This window comes from Neolamprologus multifasciatus, chromosome 12 (genome assembly GCF_963576455.1).
Source record: "Neolamprologus multifasciatus chromosome 12, fNeoMul1.2, whole genome shotgun sequence".
In the NCBI taxonomy this organism is placed as follows: Eukaryota; Metazoa; Chordata; class Actinopteri; order Cichliformes; family Cichlidae; genus Neolamprologus; species Neolamprologus multifasciatus.
Window position 1 is genome coordinate 2,907,136 of NC_140450.1, and position 17,305 is coordinate 2,924,440.

Sequence of the window (17,305 nt, forward strand, 5' to 3'; positions counted from 1 at the left end):
CTGGAGTTTATTTTGAGGAGTGAAAACTGGGAGTCTAGGAAGAAGGAGAGGAAGCTCTAGCTGATCTCTTGTTTATGAGTAAATTGGGATCAATCTAAAAACAGACACACGCACTGCTAGGTGGAAAATGACAGGAAAGAGGTGTGGAGTGGGTTTTACTGTACTCAACAGATTGTTTTGGGTGGAGGTGGAGCCACAGGGAAGCAAAGCAAAAACAAAACCCCACTGAGACATACCATCTCCTCCTCAGCTGTTAACTGCAGAAAAAAAGACACACACTTAACTCTCGCTTTCTTAAATCTGTGATTACATACATGCAGGCTCACACTTGCTGCAGCTTTTGCACCTTTGTATTTTTTACACCTTGAAACTACAATCACAGGCTCAGCAGAAGGAAAGATTCCTGCATCCACAGAAGGTTCAGCTCTGCTCCTTCTCCTTGTGGTGACTGATGAACCCAAATACATACCAAATGGGTTCATTGTAGAAATTAGGTCACACCTGGAGGACGGGGAGGCGACCCAAATAGGTCCAGCAGTGGACTTCAACACACCAACAGACAAAATGGATTTCTTTGTGGCTCATAGAGCTTTCAGTGCATCAGTGCTCCACCAGATATATTTTTAAACCTTCGTCCTATGTGCTTCTTGAGTATGACTGGAACTGGAATGCTGACAACATTCGACTGCAGTGTGCACCTAATTTAAGTTTGTAAAGTGAAGGTTCCCCTTTGTCTGTTCGGTCAACCTACGTTTGTAACACACTCTGTTCTGCACAGGTGTTGTAGCTCAGGAGACTGAGCAGGTCATCTACTAATTGGAACATTGGTGATCCCTGGCCGCTCCACTCTGCATGCCAAATATCCTTGGGCGAGATACTAAGCCAAAGTTGCTTTGTGATGCATCCATCAGGGTGTGAATGTTAGAGAGAAAACACTTAAGCATAGAAAAAAGTGTTTGTTTGAATGAGGCATGTTGTATAAAGCACTTTGAGTGCTCAGCTGAGCAGAAAAGTGCTATAGATGAACTATATCCATTTACCATTTTTCACATTCACACTTCTGAACAGAAAAACGTTTTTTTCTGCCATTTTCCAGTCATGTACTTTATGGAAAAGTCTTTAAATCAGCATTTTGACCTTTTAAGTGATTGAAATCAGTGTGTGTGTGTATACACCTGTTAATGCTCACCTGTTTTGCTCCCATGGACTCAAACATCTTCTCCAAAAGGACTCTCATCTGCTGGATGTTGTTCATCAGCACGCACGGCTGGAGGAAGATAAATCGGGGAGGCAGCGTTTGTAAGCAGACCAAACATAAATGATGAATTTAAAAAAAGAGGAAAAGTCAAGAATATAAAATTAAAGTAGATTAACAAGATAAAAGGGCGATGACAGGAATATTAAAGACTGAAGTTAGATGAGTAAGAAGCAACCACTGAAATATTAATCCACTCCAAAGAGAGTTTACTAGCTTTCAAAGTGTCTCCCTCCAAATCAGAGATGAGCCCTGAGGGAGGTGTTTTGGTAGCAGAGTGGTGACGCAGCAGTACTCACTATCTTCTCCTTCTCACAGTAGGAGGGGAAGCTCCTGGCCAGCAGAGCAGAGTACTGCAGGAGCACTTTGGTGATCGTCTGTGGAAACAAGATAACACTCAGATGGGACGTGCTTTCCCTGGGATCCTCTGGAGTGAAGAGTGACGCTGAACACTGATGTTTAGCCTTTTAGTCTGTTGAGCTGAGAGCACTGCTGTTTGAACTCAGGTAGCATCAGACACTCGCACTGTGCTAACTGAAAATGTCAGTCTGTCTGCCTTAAGGAGCTGCGTGTAGTTTCAGGACAACACGAGCTAATCTAACGTTAAAGATAATAAAGAAGATGCCTCATCGTGTTTGACTGATTTACTCATTGATGACACTTAACTGTTGTCACAGCAGATATGTGTAAGTCATGGAAATCTGAGCTAATGCAGAAGCTTCTAGTGATTTGCGTGATTAGCCATTAAACAGTCTTCACGGCGCCCGCTTCATAATAACACTACATCTGTGTGATGTCTTTCATGAGCCCACCTGAGAACAGCTGGCACCAGTAGGCTCCGCCCAAGCACCGGAAAGTCACTCACACTGCACTGCATTGTGATATTTTGCATGCCAATATTGTATTGATACAGGAACACCAAATATTAATATCTTATTATATAATTTGCAAATATAAATGAAACAATGTGTGGATACAATATGCAAAGAAATCAGAGGAGCACTTTTCTGAGTGCCGGGGCAATAGAGAAGGATTGTCATAGGAAAATCCTTCAGAGTTCATGTGACATTGTGTGATGCACACAGTGCCATCAGCTGTTGGAAGATCTTGCATAAAATCGTTGCTGATAAATCAGAGATGTAAAGAAGCACTCTTCCTCTGTTTAAGCACTTTTAAAATGTGTGGAGTTGTCAATCACTGGCCTCACTGTAGGGGTGGGGGGAAAAAATGGATACTGTGTAGCATCGTGATATTTTGTTTGCTAATAATGTATGGATGCAGGGACAGCAGAAATTGATATTTTGTTACAAAAAAGGTTTTTGTGCTCTGACTTCAGAGCATGTTGATCCTTTTTCTGAGCAAGAATCCTGACATTCCTTCACTGTCCAAATGTGTTTAACTTTTTTTATGGCAGCAATAAACATGACAGTTTACTTATTTTAATTTAAGACATGTTTTATTTTAATTAAGTTTAAAACTTTTTTATTTAATGTGAAATTATATTTTGTTTTAATTTACTTTCAAATTCTTCAGTTGCTGAAGGGGCTGCATAGTTTTCATAAACTGCATAGTTCAGAATAGCTATAATTGTACCAGATGGTTGATTCAGTTAAGTTGGACTAGACTGTAATACAAACGTTCAGTTTGTCAACAATCAAACTGAAATGAGAGAAAGACTGAGTGTGAGACTTTGATATTAGAGAAAATTAATATTGATAAAGTTTACCTTTATGTACAGAGTCTGAATATCGCAAAATATTTTTAAAAAATTGCAATAATATCGTATCGTGGGATGTATGGTGATTCCCACCTCTACCTCACTGCATGTTTCTTGTTTAGTTATTGCATCCTTTATATGAGAAAACACATAATTATCAAATGAAAGAGATGAGATTTGCATGAGCTTTACACTCTTCAGCACGCAGACAGCTGGAGTCTGTAACGTGCTCGATGAAGACGCCCTGCATGAATAAAAGCTGAAAAAATATTTCTAACATTTATAATGTCCAGCCAGCAAACTGGTTGCTTTTTGATGGGAAACAATGAATGACATGTTTGCTTGCAATAAAAACTCAACAGGGCACTTTTAAATAAATCACAGAGTTAATTTGTCATCATCACAGTGGTGACTTGTGCCTCACAGCACCGTGGGCTCACCTACTTTCTGCTGACTCAGCAAGATGACAAACTATTGCATTAAACATGCAGCTTGATAGCTGCCTGCACGGCTTTGTGCGGCTTTATATCACTCAAGTTCTGCAGCCGTCTCTCTTTCCTCACACTTCTAATTATTGTTTCTTGCATAGGAAAGCAGAACAATGTGAAACTGGCGGGTGACAAAGAGATGAGGAAGAAATAAAGGCAGACATAGACGGAAAAGTAGGAACACAAAAGACAAGAGTCCCAGGATTGATGGGATGGGTAGAGATGAAAAGACTCAGGAGGAGATTAACATGAGCGGAGCGGCACAAAATGAAAAGCGAGTCAGGGGTCGGGGACAGAGAGATGGACAGCTCAGAGTGATGGCTTACATTAGCCTTTCTTTATTTAATGAGTCCCGTATCGATCGAGCCATAACACCAGACACGTGCACACACAGTTTCTCTGCAGAGGTTTGTTAGAGTGAACGGCTCTGCTTAAAAGGACCTGCCTTAAATTACATTTCAAGAAAAAACATAACCCTAAAACAGTTCAAACATTTATATGTGGATGGTGTTTTCGATAGTTTTCCCAACTTGTCCTCTCGTTATAATCTCCCTATCACCCATTTGTTTCGCTATTTTCAAATTCAAAATTTTGTTGCCAAGTGTTTCCCACATTTCCCCTCTTTACCTCCAGAACAGCAGTGGGAAACTACGTTATCATTTATTCCTCATCACAGAGGAACCATTTCGAAACTCTATGATGCTATTCTGTCTTTTAGTAACCACTCTAATGTTAAGCTTAAGTGTCCATGGGAAGGAGAACTAGGAATTCGAATACATGAGGAGTCTTGGGAACAGGCTATAGCGAGGGTACGATCTTCCAGCTCCTGGACTTATTCAATTTAAGGTCATACACAGGGCGCATTTCTCTAAGTCTAGACTTTCTGAATTGTATCCAGAAGTGGAAAATAAATGTGATAAATGCCATGGTTCTCCTTGTCACCTTAGCCACATGTTTTTTCTGTGTCCTGAGCTACAAAGTTTCTGGACAGGGTATTTTGCTATTATGTCGACTGTTCTTGGGGTAACTCTTCGTCCTTGTCCTCTGATTGCTGTATTTGGGATTCCTGTTCGCTCACTTACACTTGATTCCACACAAAAAGATATTATAGCCTTCACATCCCTATTAGCGAGACGTCTAATATTGTTGCATTGGAAGTCTGTTAAGTATCCTACTGTTTCCCGGTGGCTTAAAGATGTCATGTTTTTTTTAAAACTTGAAAAAATTAAATATACGTTGAGAGGTTGCACAGCCAAATTTTTTCACAAGTGGCAACATTTTATCTCTTATTTTGCTAGTCTAGAGGTATTGCCTGTTTAAATGTACTTCTGTTACTGTTATATTCCTCTAATATGTTTGATGGTTGTGTTGATCTGTGTGGGACTGGGGGGGGGGGGGGGGGGGGGTCTTTGTTTTAGAATGTTTTGGTTTTTTTTTCATATATATATATATACATATATATATATATAAGTTTATTTACTTAGGAAAATGAAGAAAGGTTGATTGTATTTCGGTAACTGCAAGTACTGTTGTTTTCTTTTTTCAATTAAAAAAAAACCCCCATAACCCTACACTTTACGCCCTGTTTGTATGCTTTACAGAGAAATACCTGAAACTCGTTAGTGAGTTAGAAATGATTCAAGAGACTGAAGAAAGAAGACTCGAGTAAAGACCTCAGTAGGAGTCATGGTCTAAAGCTGCACCGAGCAGGAACTTCCAGGTACAGAATCTCATCTCTGCACCTCTGATGGATTACAGTCATGAAAAACTCCAAACAAACAACTGCACACCAGAGTCACATGCTAGTAAAGAAATAGACATGAAATTCTTTAAGTGCAAGAAGATTCTGATCTCAAAGCCTTCTGCATACAATTTTCCTCCTCATGTCTACATTTATACGACCTCTTCCCTTTGTATGATGTATCGGGGACGGCTGGAGCTAAACCAGCTAATGTTTCTGTCTTGAAATCACTCAGAAACAATTCAATTTTACTAGATTATAAAAGGAGGAAACAGTCTTCTAAAAAGGCTGTTGCTTTTGAATAGAGTCAGATGATCTTCTCGATTAACTGATCAATCCACGCTACCCACTTTAACTTGTCCAAATATCCAAAACAGAAAATGTGTGTTATGAGCAGTGAGGTGCAGAGAAATTCAAACATTTGAAAGGATAGAGCAAATATGAAGTTTTTTCACACAATCTCTGAGCATGAGAGAACAGTCGCTGTTAAACTTCAGTCTGTGCTATATCAGATTGCACTAAAGTGCAAATAGTGCAGCAAATATTCTGGTTTCACTCTGAGCTAGTGGTCATCATCTCTACGTATTTCCCCAAGTGCAAGAGTGCCTGAAGTGAACCGACTCTGCTGCTGCAATACTCCAGAAATGTACAGAAACCTATTAGAAGGGCTTCCCCTTTGAGAAATGACTGAGGAAAATTATAGAAAAAACACTTTTAGCTCATTAACTGGATTTAATTAAACAGAAATATTCTGTTAATTTAGAGTAAATTATGTTTACTCTTGTTTAAACTTCATTTCTGTCAGAAGTTTATCCAGTTTATTATGACAGGCCATGCTCGATGTTTTATAAACTGACAGAAATTCAGTTTTTCTGCTTTTCTTCTTTTGCAGTTTTCACATTTTCAAACTGGGCCTCATTAGAACCATCGCTGGGAGGATTCTGGCCTCACTGGCTGCATGTGTGATACGCCTGCACTAGAGGTAAGAGCCAGTGAGTATTTTTGTAAAGCTCTCTTAAAGAGTAACCTGACCTATCAACAGCTGTTCTTGGAAAGCAAAAGGATGTTTTAATATGCTCATAATGTGAGACGTGGCCTCTGCATATGTTCACGTTTAGCCAGAAAACAGAGAATTGAATAAAAAACTAAGATGCTGTCAGATCTGAGATGTTTTTCAGTGCTACAGAGACCAAAGTTACAAAATGGGCTCTAAACAAAGGCACAGGGCTCACCTTGGCAAAGCGTCTGTTGTAATGTGCCACCACCGTGGGGTCAGGGCAGTCCAGCTTCTTGATAATCTCAAAGCTCTGATTGAGCTGAGTGAAGATGTCCACCACCGAGCTGGAGAACAGAGCATGCTCAGATGTCTGTTGAAACTGCAGACAGAGGAACAAGAGGACATTTTTTACTTTGACACAAATAAAAAAACAAACAGTCTCCCTACGCTGTGTTCCTCCTTCCTGCTCGTACGTCCTCCCCTTCTTTCATTTAATGCACCGTATTCTTCAAATACTAATATTAAACCTACACCTTTTTGATGTATTGCTCTTTTTGCATCTTATATACTCCACAAAAGGTTCAGCTCCAACTTGCAACTATGTAACCTCTTTTTACCAAGATAAAATGAGAAAAATGTATCTAAACGTTTAATCTTTGCTGTTGTTGTCCTCTTTCGATGTTTGAAAATGCACATGGAGGCCAAGCCGTGTGAGCATGACTGAAATTAACCACCTGCTCAGGCCACAAAAAGGGCCAAACCTCCTTTAGGACACACAATAGCACAATAAACCAACAAATAGGATGGCAGAGTGCAGCTTGGGGACCAACAGGAGGCAGACAAACACTTGTTCATCATTCTTCTAACCTACGAAAAGTCGGCCAAAAGCAGAAGGAACCAAAGGGAGAATTTGAACAAAAGGTCACGAGTCTGAAGCTGTCTTTTATTCTGTCAGTACTGCAGAAAGCTTTCCTTTTTACTGCATCGTTGTTCTACTGCGGTTGCACTCTGGTGCCATGACAACAACATGATCAACAACTCTTCCTCTGTGCTCTCAGCTGCTGGGCACATCAAGCACAATCAGGTTGTATCTGTTATGTGATATTAGATGTGCTGTTTTGTAGGTTTATTTGAACAACAGCCTGATAATATATATTTTTAATCACAGGCACAACCTGCAACAGAAATGCTCACATTTAAGCAGCTTTCATGCGATCGTTTATCAGGATGTCTGAAACTTCTGGAGTCATTTATATTTGTGCTTTTTTATTTTTATGCTGTGCGTCACCTTCCACTTTACATCTCACATCCCCTCCTCTGCCTCATGTAAGCACCGTGACCTCAGCAGTGTCAAAATGGCAAGAAAACACAAATTCATCACATTTAGGCAAACCTTGTAAAGTAATATCGCTCATAATGGACGAGATCACAAACATAACGTCTCATTTTCACGAGCGAGAAGCCAGCAAATTGTTCCCGCTTCCCATGATTCAATTCTGTTTTGTGGTAAAGCAATTTACAGGAAATACAGAAACGTTCACTGAAGCTTTATAGAATTAAATTACACATTTTCTTCAAAGGGGACAGTTTTTGATGCTCGGATAACGACGTTGTTGAAACTGAGAAGAAAAACAAGGAATGCATAACTAAAAATCTCTCTTTTTTATTACACGCGGAGACGTACGCATACCTTTATTTAGAAAGCGTAGCCATGACGTTCATAATGTCCACACATCATCAGTTCTCATTCACACGGCTTCACTAGCAATAACATCTCCCCCACCAGCTCCTCACAAACAAACAGGAGTGCGAAATGTGCTTATCGAGAGGCACACCTGAACAAAGGCTGAAACCCACGTGTACGCTGTGCCAGTGCTCAGCCCAGATACTCGAATGTGCCCGAAGCCTCAGCGTTTTGACTTTCAGCTAAGGACAGTGTGGGAGATCTCTAAGGGACCGGGGGCTGACAGTGAGGCTTGACACAACGAAACCGTGTAAGGCTAAAAGCTCTGACGTAAGCCTTTGTTCAAAAACAGCAGCAACAAAAATAATACGGTTGTTGTGCACACACACATCTGATTTTTGAGCATGAGCATCACGACAACGACGTGGAAAAAAGCAAGATCAGGATCAGAGCTGCAAGATGACGTTTTTGTCTCGCTTTTTATGCATCCACAGATTATTAAACAGTTTGTGTTTTTAAAAAAATATTCATCCACTTAACAAAAAGCCAAAAATGATGCTGGTTAAACTGGTTTATGTTTACATAATCAATGGACTTTTTAGCCAGATCAGCCCATCACAGCCAGCCTGCTGATACCCCACCACCCCCACCCCAAAGATTTCTTCAAACATGACATGAAATGAGCTCTTCTGGATTAAAATCCTGTGTTTGACCGAGCACTACCTCCTCTTCCCTGCGTACATCTTCATTCAGACTCTAACAGAGAGCTCTGACGATAAACTTGTTGCTGATTCAAAGGAGTCGGTGACACTTTTGTTTTGCTCACGATGACGTGACAACTTTCAGCAAACAGAATAATTTCTCCGGAGTCTGACTCACCCCTTCTCTCTTGTCTCTCTCCAGCGCTCCGTGCATAAACTCCATGGATACCTCCTCGTTCTCAGCGAGCCAGGCAAGGACAAACTGGAGAAACCATCTGAAGGAATAATAGGAAACAGACAAAGCTAAACAAAGTTTAATCTTCTCTTTGACAGCCTGAAAAACTGGAACGTTTGCAGATTGAAAACGTTTTCAAAGCTCATCTGTCCATGTACGATCTGAGCCTTGAAAAGATCCGATATGCAATTAGTAATAACAGCGGTAAGTTTTACAAGGTGTGGGGGCAATTCCTGAATACTTTTCCAGCCTCCAGGTTGCGAACCTGACTTCAAGCATTACTCAGTAAGTCCTCCCCCCCCTTCTTCTTCTTCTTCTTTTTTAAATTTTATTTTATTTTTTCTAGTCATGTGTGTTTGTCTTATTTTTGTTGTGGTTGTATTTGCAATTTTTTTTGTATTTTTTATTTTCATGTGTGTGTGGTTTTTTGTTTTGTTTTTTGTTTCTGTTGTTTGTTTTTTCTTTTTTCTTGCTTTGTTTATTTTATTTTTTTTGTTTTATTTTGTTTTATTTATTTATTTATTTTTCTTTTTGTTTTATTTTGTTTTATTTATTTTATTTTTTCTTTTTGTTTTATTTATTTTATTTTTTCTTTTTGTTTTATTTTGTTTTATTTATTTTATTTATTTTATTTTGTTTTATTTATTTATTTTATTTTTGTTTTATTTTGTTTTATTTATTTTATTTTTTTTCCTACCTGGCCTGAGGGATAGGGGTTCCAAGTGGTATGGGTAGGGGGTAAACTGATGTAAGCAATTACAAGACATGTGAGTGTGTCATTAATCTGTATTCTAATATTTCAGTTCAAACAGTCAGACTTGTCTGTTGTTTAACGATTCTGTGTGTATCTGTTTTTCTTTGTTGCTTTAAATCAATAAAAATATCTTTGAGAAAAGAAAAGAAAAAGCTCATCTTTCCAAAAGTCATTTCATTACAGTTCTAATTTACCTGATTTGTTTGGCGTTTTATATTTTACATCCACATGTTATAGTTTGTAGAATAGAAATATTTAAGTGTAAAAACGTCTTGTGCTTTTGTATTAAAAGGTCATTTCTCCGTGAGCCTATTGAATTTTGGTTATCTAAACTGTGAAACAGAGCAAAGGCCTTGGGAAAAAACTGCTCGCTGATAACTCTTCTGGCTAATGTTATTATTCTGTCCTCCATATTTCTAGTGTCAAAACCCAGAGAGAAATGCTTCGAGTGTGTGTTTGGTATGCAACATCACACCAAATCTAATTGGAAAGTCAGAAAAATCAATCAACAAGAGCTCTCCTTTGTCTGAAGGAGAAATAATGAGAGAGAAAACATGGTCTCACGCAGGGTATTCTGGCACAGCGTCGATGAAGGCGGGCAGCTCCTTAACGTACTCGTTGTGCAGCCACTTGACCTTAAAGTGCAGGTTCATGTAGTCAGCAGTCTTACAGAGCTTATGCTTCTCGTGTTCTGTAAAACAACAACAGCCACAGAAGCAAAAGTAAAGACAGGTTTAAAATCTGTGAGGATTTTAATAAATGACTAACCAAACTCATCCGAGAATCTTTTATTTATTCTGAATACCTTTAAAGATTTTTTTAAAGACTGAAGTGAAGAGTGTGAAGTCTGTTGTTCAGGAGCCAGCAATAAAAAAGTGGAGCCTTACTGTGCTTCCTTAAATACATCGTAGATTCTTAGTCTTAAACAGAGATAAAGTCCTTCCACGTTTCCATGAAGTTCGTCACTCTAAAGCAGTCTTGAGTATGTAGTTTTAAATGTACTTTTAAAAGCCAAAAACCAACCAAAAACAGCAAAAGACTAAAAACTGTGGTTTCAAACACTAATTTCACTTTGTACTTTATTTGTAGAATCACCATTTAAAGTAAATAAACACTTGAAAAAAAGAGTCAAATTAATAGAACAGCTCCAGCAGTGTATTCTACTTCCACTGTATACTCAAGTTAGCTTTTTCTACCTGTGAACTTTCCATCTAACATTCAGCCTCCTGTGAACACACTGGAGAGCAGCTCGGGGCGTCCAGACTAGACCCACCAGGGACTGAACCTCCATCCTTCCCATTAGTAGCGAGAGCTGCTCTGCCTCCCAAGCTACATCCACTACACGATATACAACAGCTGTATCCTGTTTCCAGTCTGTGACTTCTAATAAGAAGCTTCATTGTCTCATATGTTTGGAGCCATGTTATGGCCATCTATACACAGTAATGAAATCTACTCCAATAACCACACAGTACAACCAATGAGAGCTTTTTCATGTTAGGATATCTTCCTGGTTTGTCCAATTACACCCTGTGGAAATGACCCAGTCAGCTAGACGTTAACAACGTAAAGGTGAGAGAAGCTGATTCAGACTGTAAGCTTCACACCGCTCGTCTTAGATTCTCGGCATAATTCTCAATAGAAACGCCGTCAGAAACAAACATTTTCTCATTAAGATCCTCACACTGATTAATTTACAGATCATTTGATAACATGTTGAAGAACATTAATAATTATACCAGTATTATAGACTGTTATAAGCTGTTTTTACCGGGTTGAACGTGGAGATGCCTGCTTTTTTCATATCAACACTTTTTACCATTAAACACTACTCCAATACTCTACTCTACTCTGCTACACATGTCTTACTAAAATATGTCCACTAGGCTAATAGTTTGGCTTTCATGATTGCAAGTTGATGCAGTCGTTTTTCTCCGTTATTGTCTCACTCCTAAAAAAAATGGATAAATTATACAGAGAAACAACATCTGCATCATTTATGAAGAAGGATGTACACACATGGATTGAATAAAGGGAGAATGTTTGTTCTAATTAAATTAAGTTAAAGATAAATGCAGTTAAATAAGTTTTACTGGTGCAAAAAAACCCTTGGGAAACTATTGAAGTACATGCACACTCATCACACACACTCTTACCAGCGTAGAAGTCAACTTTGCGGATACGAAATGTAGCGGGAGCTGAGATGGCAACAGAAATATGACAAAAGCAATAAGAATAGAAACTGAAAGAGAAGCAAGTTTGTGGCAGCAATAACTGAGATGAGAACGGCTTCAGAAAAACATGTTAGAAGAAAAATACTAGAGGAGCTGGAAAGTACACTACGCACAAAACAGAAGGCTTGAAAACCAGCCACCAGTCAAATTTGCTACTAAAGTCTACTTTTCCGCAAGTTTCTCTTTGTTGCTGAGAAACAACTACAACACTAAAAACAAATCATCTAAACTCAACACACAGGGTTACAGCCAAGTTTTAAACACCTGCTCAGGCGATGTGTTTAAGGACACTAGCTTTTACAGTTTCTACAAGTCTGACGTGACACACAATCAGAAGTCAGAATACTGAGCAGCTAAGCAGATCTCAGCTGACTGTTAGGTAGCGAAGTTAGCTCATTATGATGACTAACCTATATGCACTTATCTTGAAAGTCCACACATTTCTAAAGTGGAGGCTCCTGGGAAAATCACTGATGTTATAAAAATATCAACACTAACACCTGCTTCCTGTGTTTTCCCCTTATCAGCAACAGTCTCAGAACTTTGCACACACTTTTATTTGATATTACGATGAACATTTCTTACTCTCTGATGCTTACTGTCAGTGTGTTTTAGCTCAGTGCTGAGAGGTTTGAACATGTTTTTATAGAAATGGTCTCAGGAGATGTTTAACCCCATTCTGGAATCCTGATTACTGACTTTTCTGACTGTATCTCCATATTTTTATCTCTAATCTCACCATTTTTCCAGTGGTAGTGGTCAATCTTATCCAACACTGAAGGAGATGATGGATTGAAGAAAAGACAGTGTGAATGCAGAAGGGAAGGAGTTGGTTTCTCTGAGATGTCTCTGTCACACACACACATATATACTGTCCAAGTATGCAAAGATACAGTCTCACCCTCTAGGGCATATTTCATGTCTTGAGCGAAGAGCATCCACATGACCTCTGCGCTGACTTTACCCACATTGAGCTCTTGAGGAAACCTGGAGGAATAAAGAGGTAAGACAGTAAAAATACTCGTTACTCTGCAAGTAATGGGGGTCACTGCAGCTCCTTTCCCTTCCAGTGTAACTGGAATCTGAAGGATTTTTGGAAATGTTGTTAAATGTTGCCCTTTAAACTTCAGTCTTGATCATCTGGTTGGCTGCTGTTACTTTGCTTATGCTTCCACTGAGCCCAAACATACGATTGGAGGTTTATCCAGGATATCATTTAATATCTCAACTTGAACACAATATCTGTGTTAAGCTCTAATCCAAGCTAACAACTGACCAAAAAATAGTTATTTGAGTTTAGTAGCACCCACAACCTGTTGGTTTTATCATCATCATCGTTTATGCATATAGCACTTTAAAAACACACCTGGGAGACCAAAGTGCTTCACAATACAAATATAAATATAGGAATAAAATAGCAAAAACCAGACAGAGCAATGAAATTAATAAAAATGTCAGTTACCCACAGAGTTAAAAGCCAGGGAATAAAAATAGGTTTTTAATAAGGACTTAAACACTGGCAGTGATGGAGTTTGTCTAATATGGAGAGGAAGGTTATTCCAAAGCATCAGAGCCGCAACAGAGAACGCTCGGTCCCCTCTAAGTTTCAGCCGTGACTTAGGGACTGAAAGCAGCAGCTGCTCAGCTGACCGAAGCAAACGAATGGGGGCGTGGGGCTTCAACAAGTCAGACAAATAAACAGGTGCCAGACCATTTAGAGATTTAAAAACCAATAAAAGGACTTTAAAACGGATCCTGAATTCAACTGGAAGCCAATGTAGAGAAGCCAAAACCAGAGTGATGTGCTCGAATTTCCTTCTGCCAGTTAAAAATCGTGCCGCAGCATTTTGCACTAGTTGCACGCGTGCAAGTGTTTTATGTTGTTAACTATTAAACCTTATTGATCAAAAGCTCTAATTCAATCATGGCCATCTTCTTTGTTTTTTTTAAAATGTTACTTCCCTTGATCTACAGCAAACCAGAAGTAGATTTACCCGGGACTTGTCCTGGTTTTGCAATGCCTTGTGGCAGTAAAAATAGCTGAATAAATAAAAATAAAAAAAGATTGTTTATAACAAAAGAAAAGATTCTGTTGCAACGTACAAAGCTTTTGTGTTTTGGAGATTTTTTTTATCTAGCACCTCCACAGACCACACAGTTTGCTCAACAATAAAAGTGTTATTTTTTTTGTTATTGTATTTTTTTATTAAAAAATACTTTAGTTCCTAGTTGATCTTTTATACTTTTGTAGTAAACAGTCTTTTTTTTTTTTTTTTTTATGTATTTAGCTGTTTTCACTGTCTTAATGCAAAACCTACACAGGTTCTTATGTTTTTATTTTGTGTTAAGCACAACGAGCTTACGTATGAATAAAATGTGTCATTATAATAGATATATAAGTTCAAAAATATAATACACTTGATAGTTCTGCTCCATGAAGACAACTTTTGCAACAACACATTTCCCAGAAGACAAAAGAAAACCACTGACTGGTTAATGATGGGCGTGTACGAGTTCTTATCCTCCTCAATGATGGACACAATGAGTGTGATGAGTTTAGGCCAAAAGTCCAGATTCTGGATGCTTGGGCCCTGCTCTTCCGGTTGACTCTCCTCTTTCTTCTCCTCCTCTTCCTCCTCTTCTTCTTCATCCTCCTCCTCTTCATCATCATCTTCAGCTTCCTGACCCTCTGCTTTTTCCTTCTTCTTCTTCTTCTTCTTGTCTGGCTCGGGCTGCATACGTGAAAAACAATATGAAATAAAGGAAGAATTGACTTGCCTGACATGTTTCAGTTCTACACAGAAGCTCAAAACAAAACAAGTTCAGAAGTTTGCTCGACAGTTGAAATTTCGATGAATAATTTATCATTTTTTCTCTGTTTTGCTAATATGGCACATTTTAAAAAATGTTCTTGCTCCATATTTATGTGATAACATTTTGTACGCTCCACGAAGCTGAAAATGACACCATTAACACATATTTTTAATTTATTCAGGAACTCGAATGGTTTAATGAATTTAGACACACTAATACAAAAATCTTTCTTGGCAAGGTTAAAAATTTCGCTTGTTCTGGAAATATTTCTGTGGCTGCTACAGATAGGGGCTCATTAGAGCATCACTTAAACCAGGCTGCAGTGCAGATTAATGTGATTAATATTGCAATTTGAGGAGTTGATGTAAAAACCGAGAGTTAAATCTGGTGTTTGCTTTATTTAAATATTGTTAAATCAACCACAGAATAGGGAGAAACCACTGTAGTCACATGAAAAGTAACTCATAGATCTTTGTAACATACTACAACACTGGATAGTGATAGAGAGCAAACTACTGCTTTCTATCACTCTAACAGACATATTGTTTAGGGTTTGGTTGTAGCTGATGGGAAATACTGTTGTATTATCACTTCTCTCAGTCAGAAGATGTATTGATCTGTTGTGGAAGCTTAAAACATGTCGATACTTAGCCACTCACTGCTTGGACGGCGGGTTGAAACTGGCGGTTGAAGAGCTCCAGACAGTTGTTAAAGATATACTCGTAGGTGGAGTTCAGGCAGGCCTTGACGCAATCTCGCACCACGTTGGCTGCACGGGGAGGACTCTGCAGTTCCAAGACCTGCGTGAGACCGGGCATTGGAGTGGGAAGACAGAACACAGTGGGTGAATATCAATGTTATCATGTTATTAATCTAGAATATAAACTTGTCTGATAAAAAGCAGGACGCTATAATCTCCAGAGAGGGGACGTGGGGTGGCAGTGCAGTGTTTCTGTATAGTATACATTGTTACTGTACTTTACATTCTTTTCTTTATTTTACCAATGCTTTCAATTTTGTGTTCGCAGCTGCACCGTAGTACCAGCAAGAACTAATATAAGGCACTTGCTGTTCCTAGCACTACACACAGAGAAGTGTAGCAGGAGGGACAGCCTTCCCAACAAGAGAGCGAGGAAGAGACAGAGGAAGGTGTAATTAACATGATGAGAAAATAGATGGAAGGACATAATTGGAAGAGAGATTCAAGTAAAATAATTAGCTACTTTGACTATGCGCTACTGCTAACAGCTAAAGTATAGCTTTTAATTGTCGCATGCTGCACTACAGTGCAACTATGATGTCCTAATCCAACAGCAACCCTACCAACCTGATTACAAAGGGAAAAAAATAATGTATATTTCATATAACGTGTATCAAAAACATCTATTTATCCATCCATCTACATAAGCTCTATAAACAAGTTAAAATCTATAAAAACACATTTAATACTTTGAGTCAATACTTCATCATCAAAGGTATCTAACCTTATAATATAAATGCAGTGTTGTGTCTGTTTGGTTTTAGTGCTATGATATTAGTGATTATACACTATGAGCTGATTCTACCTTCATTCTGAAGAAAGTGATGCTGGTGAGAAGATCCACAGTAGATTTGAGGTCACTGAGGCGAGCCTTGCTGCTGGCTGGGAAGTTATTCTGCACATAAACACACACAAACACTTGGTTAATTATGTTTCTTCTAAAATGCATCAGGCTATTTAGGTCAGGCTCTTATATTCTGTAACTCTTGTTAATAATGGTGATGAAACTGTAACATTCATGGAATCAAGCACTCCACTTTTAATTGTATAACAAGTAGGGCTGCCACAAACGAATTAGTCGACTAATCAGATCATGCATCCATTCACCATAAAACATACAGCTTATTGCACTAGCATGCATCTGCTCTTATATAACTATCATTAGCTTGCAGCTTTAAGTGTTTAAAGTATGTGCTAACCAAAAATAAAGACAAGATGATAGTTTATTAAATTTGACTTATATATCATGTTTAACCTGATATGCGAAGGACGGCGGTGGGTTTGAAAAAGATTTGCCAGGAGTCCGCTGTTCTCAACGGCTCTAGTGAGCCTAGCCCCCGGCTAACTATCGAGCTAGTGGGTAACAGACGTCTCCGAAAACGTCAGAGCGCTTTTGAAAATATGTGGTGTCTTGATAAACTGAGCAGATATTTGAAGTTTACACAGCTACATTCTCGCCTGAAAATATGTAAAACGTTTATTTTGTGACCCAGAAAGAATAATAAGAGTAATATTAAAACTAACTAGCTGCCGCCATTGTTGGAAACTGAGCAGGGCTATGAATTCTGGGACAGTTTCTTCTTCTTTGGTGTTTAACGGCAGCTGGCATCCTTGTACATGCAGTGCTGCCATCTTCTGTTTCAGTCCGTTATTACACTCTTAAATCCTACTACTTATTCCTGCGTCTTTTGTGATCTTACAAAGCTTCAAACAAGGCTTCCACTAATAGATTAGTCGTCGACAATTTTGATAGTCGACGTAATCGTGACTAGTCGACTAATCGTGGCAGCCCTAATAACAAGCAAAACGTTTGGCTACAAATGGAAACCAATGCTATATTCACAAATTTCTGTAGGTCCAGAAAAAACTTAAAATTAAGAAAACGGACAACAGCTGGGTGATTTTTTTTATTGTTATTTTTGGCA

The 17,305-nt window shown here is 38.7% G+C and overlaps 1 protein-coding gene across 8 annotated transcripts in view; it reads right to left on the minus strand.

Annotated features, from left to right (window-relative positions):
- The window catches only part of unc13ba (unc-13 homolog Ba (C. elegans)), a 207,586-nt gene that overhangs the window by 23,362 nt on the left and 166,919 nt on the right, over positions 1-17,305 (minus strand). For 6 of the 8 annotated variants that reach the window (XM_085179929.1, XM_085179931.1, XM_085179930.1 and 3 more), the window contains 12 exons: positions 16,186-16,275; positions 15,280-15,420; positions 14,297-14,538; positions 12,708-12,793; positions 12,546-12,581; positions 11,729-11,770; positions 10,137-10,263; positions 8,762-8,858; positions 6,434-6,577; positions 1,555-1,632; positions 1,190-1,267; positions 237-257 (listed from right to left, as the gene is read on the minus strand). In XM_085179929.1, the coding sequence (XP_085036055.1) occupies positions 237-257; positions 1,190-1,267; positions 1,555-1,632; positions 6,434-6,577; positions 8,762-8,858; positions 10,137-10,263; positions 11,729-11,770; positions 12,546-12,581; positions 12,708-12,793; positions 14,297-14,538; positions 15,280-15,420; positions 16,186-16,275 (1,182 nt within the window). The remainder of the gene's footprint in view (positions 1-236; positions 258-1,189; positions 1,268-1,554; positions 1,633-6,433; positions 6,578-8,761; positions 8,859-10,136; positions 10,264-11,728; positions 11,771-12,545; positions 12,582-12,707; positions 12,794-14,296; positions 14,539-15,279; positions 15,421-16,185; positions 16,276-17,305) is intronic. The other 2 variants (XM_085179932.1, XM_085179933.1) reach the window with 2 other exon arrangements.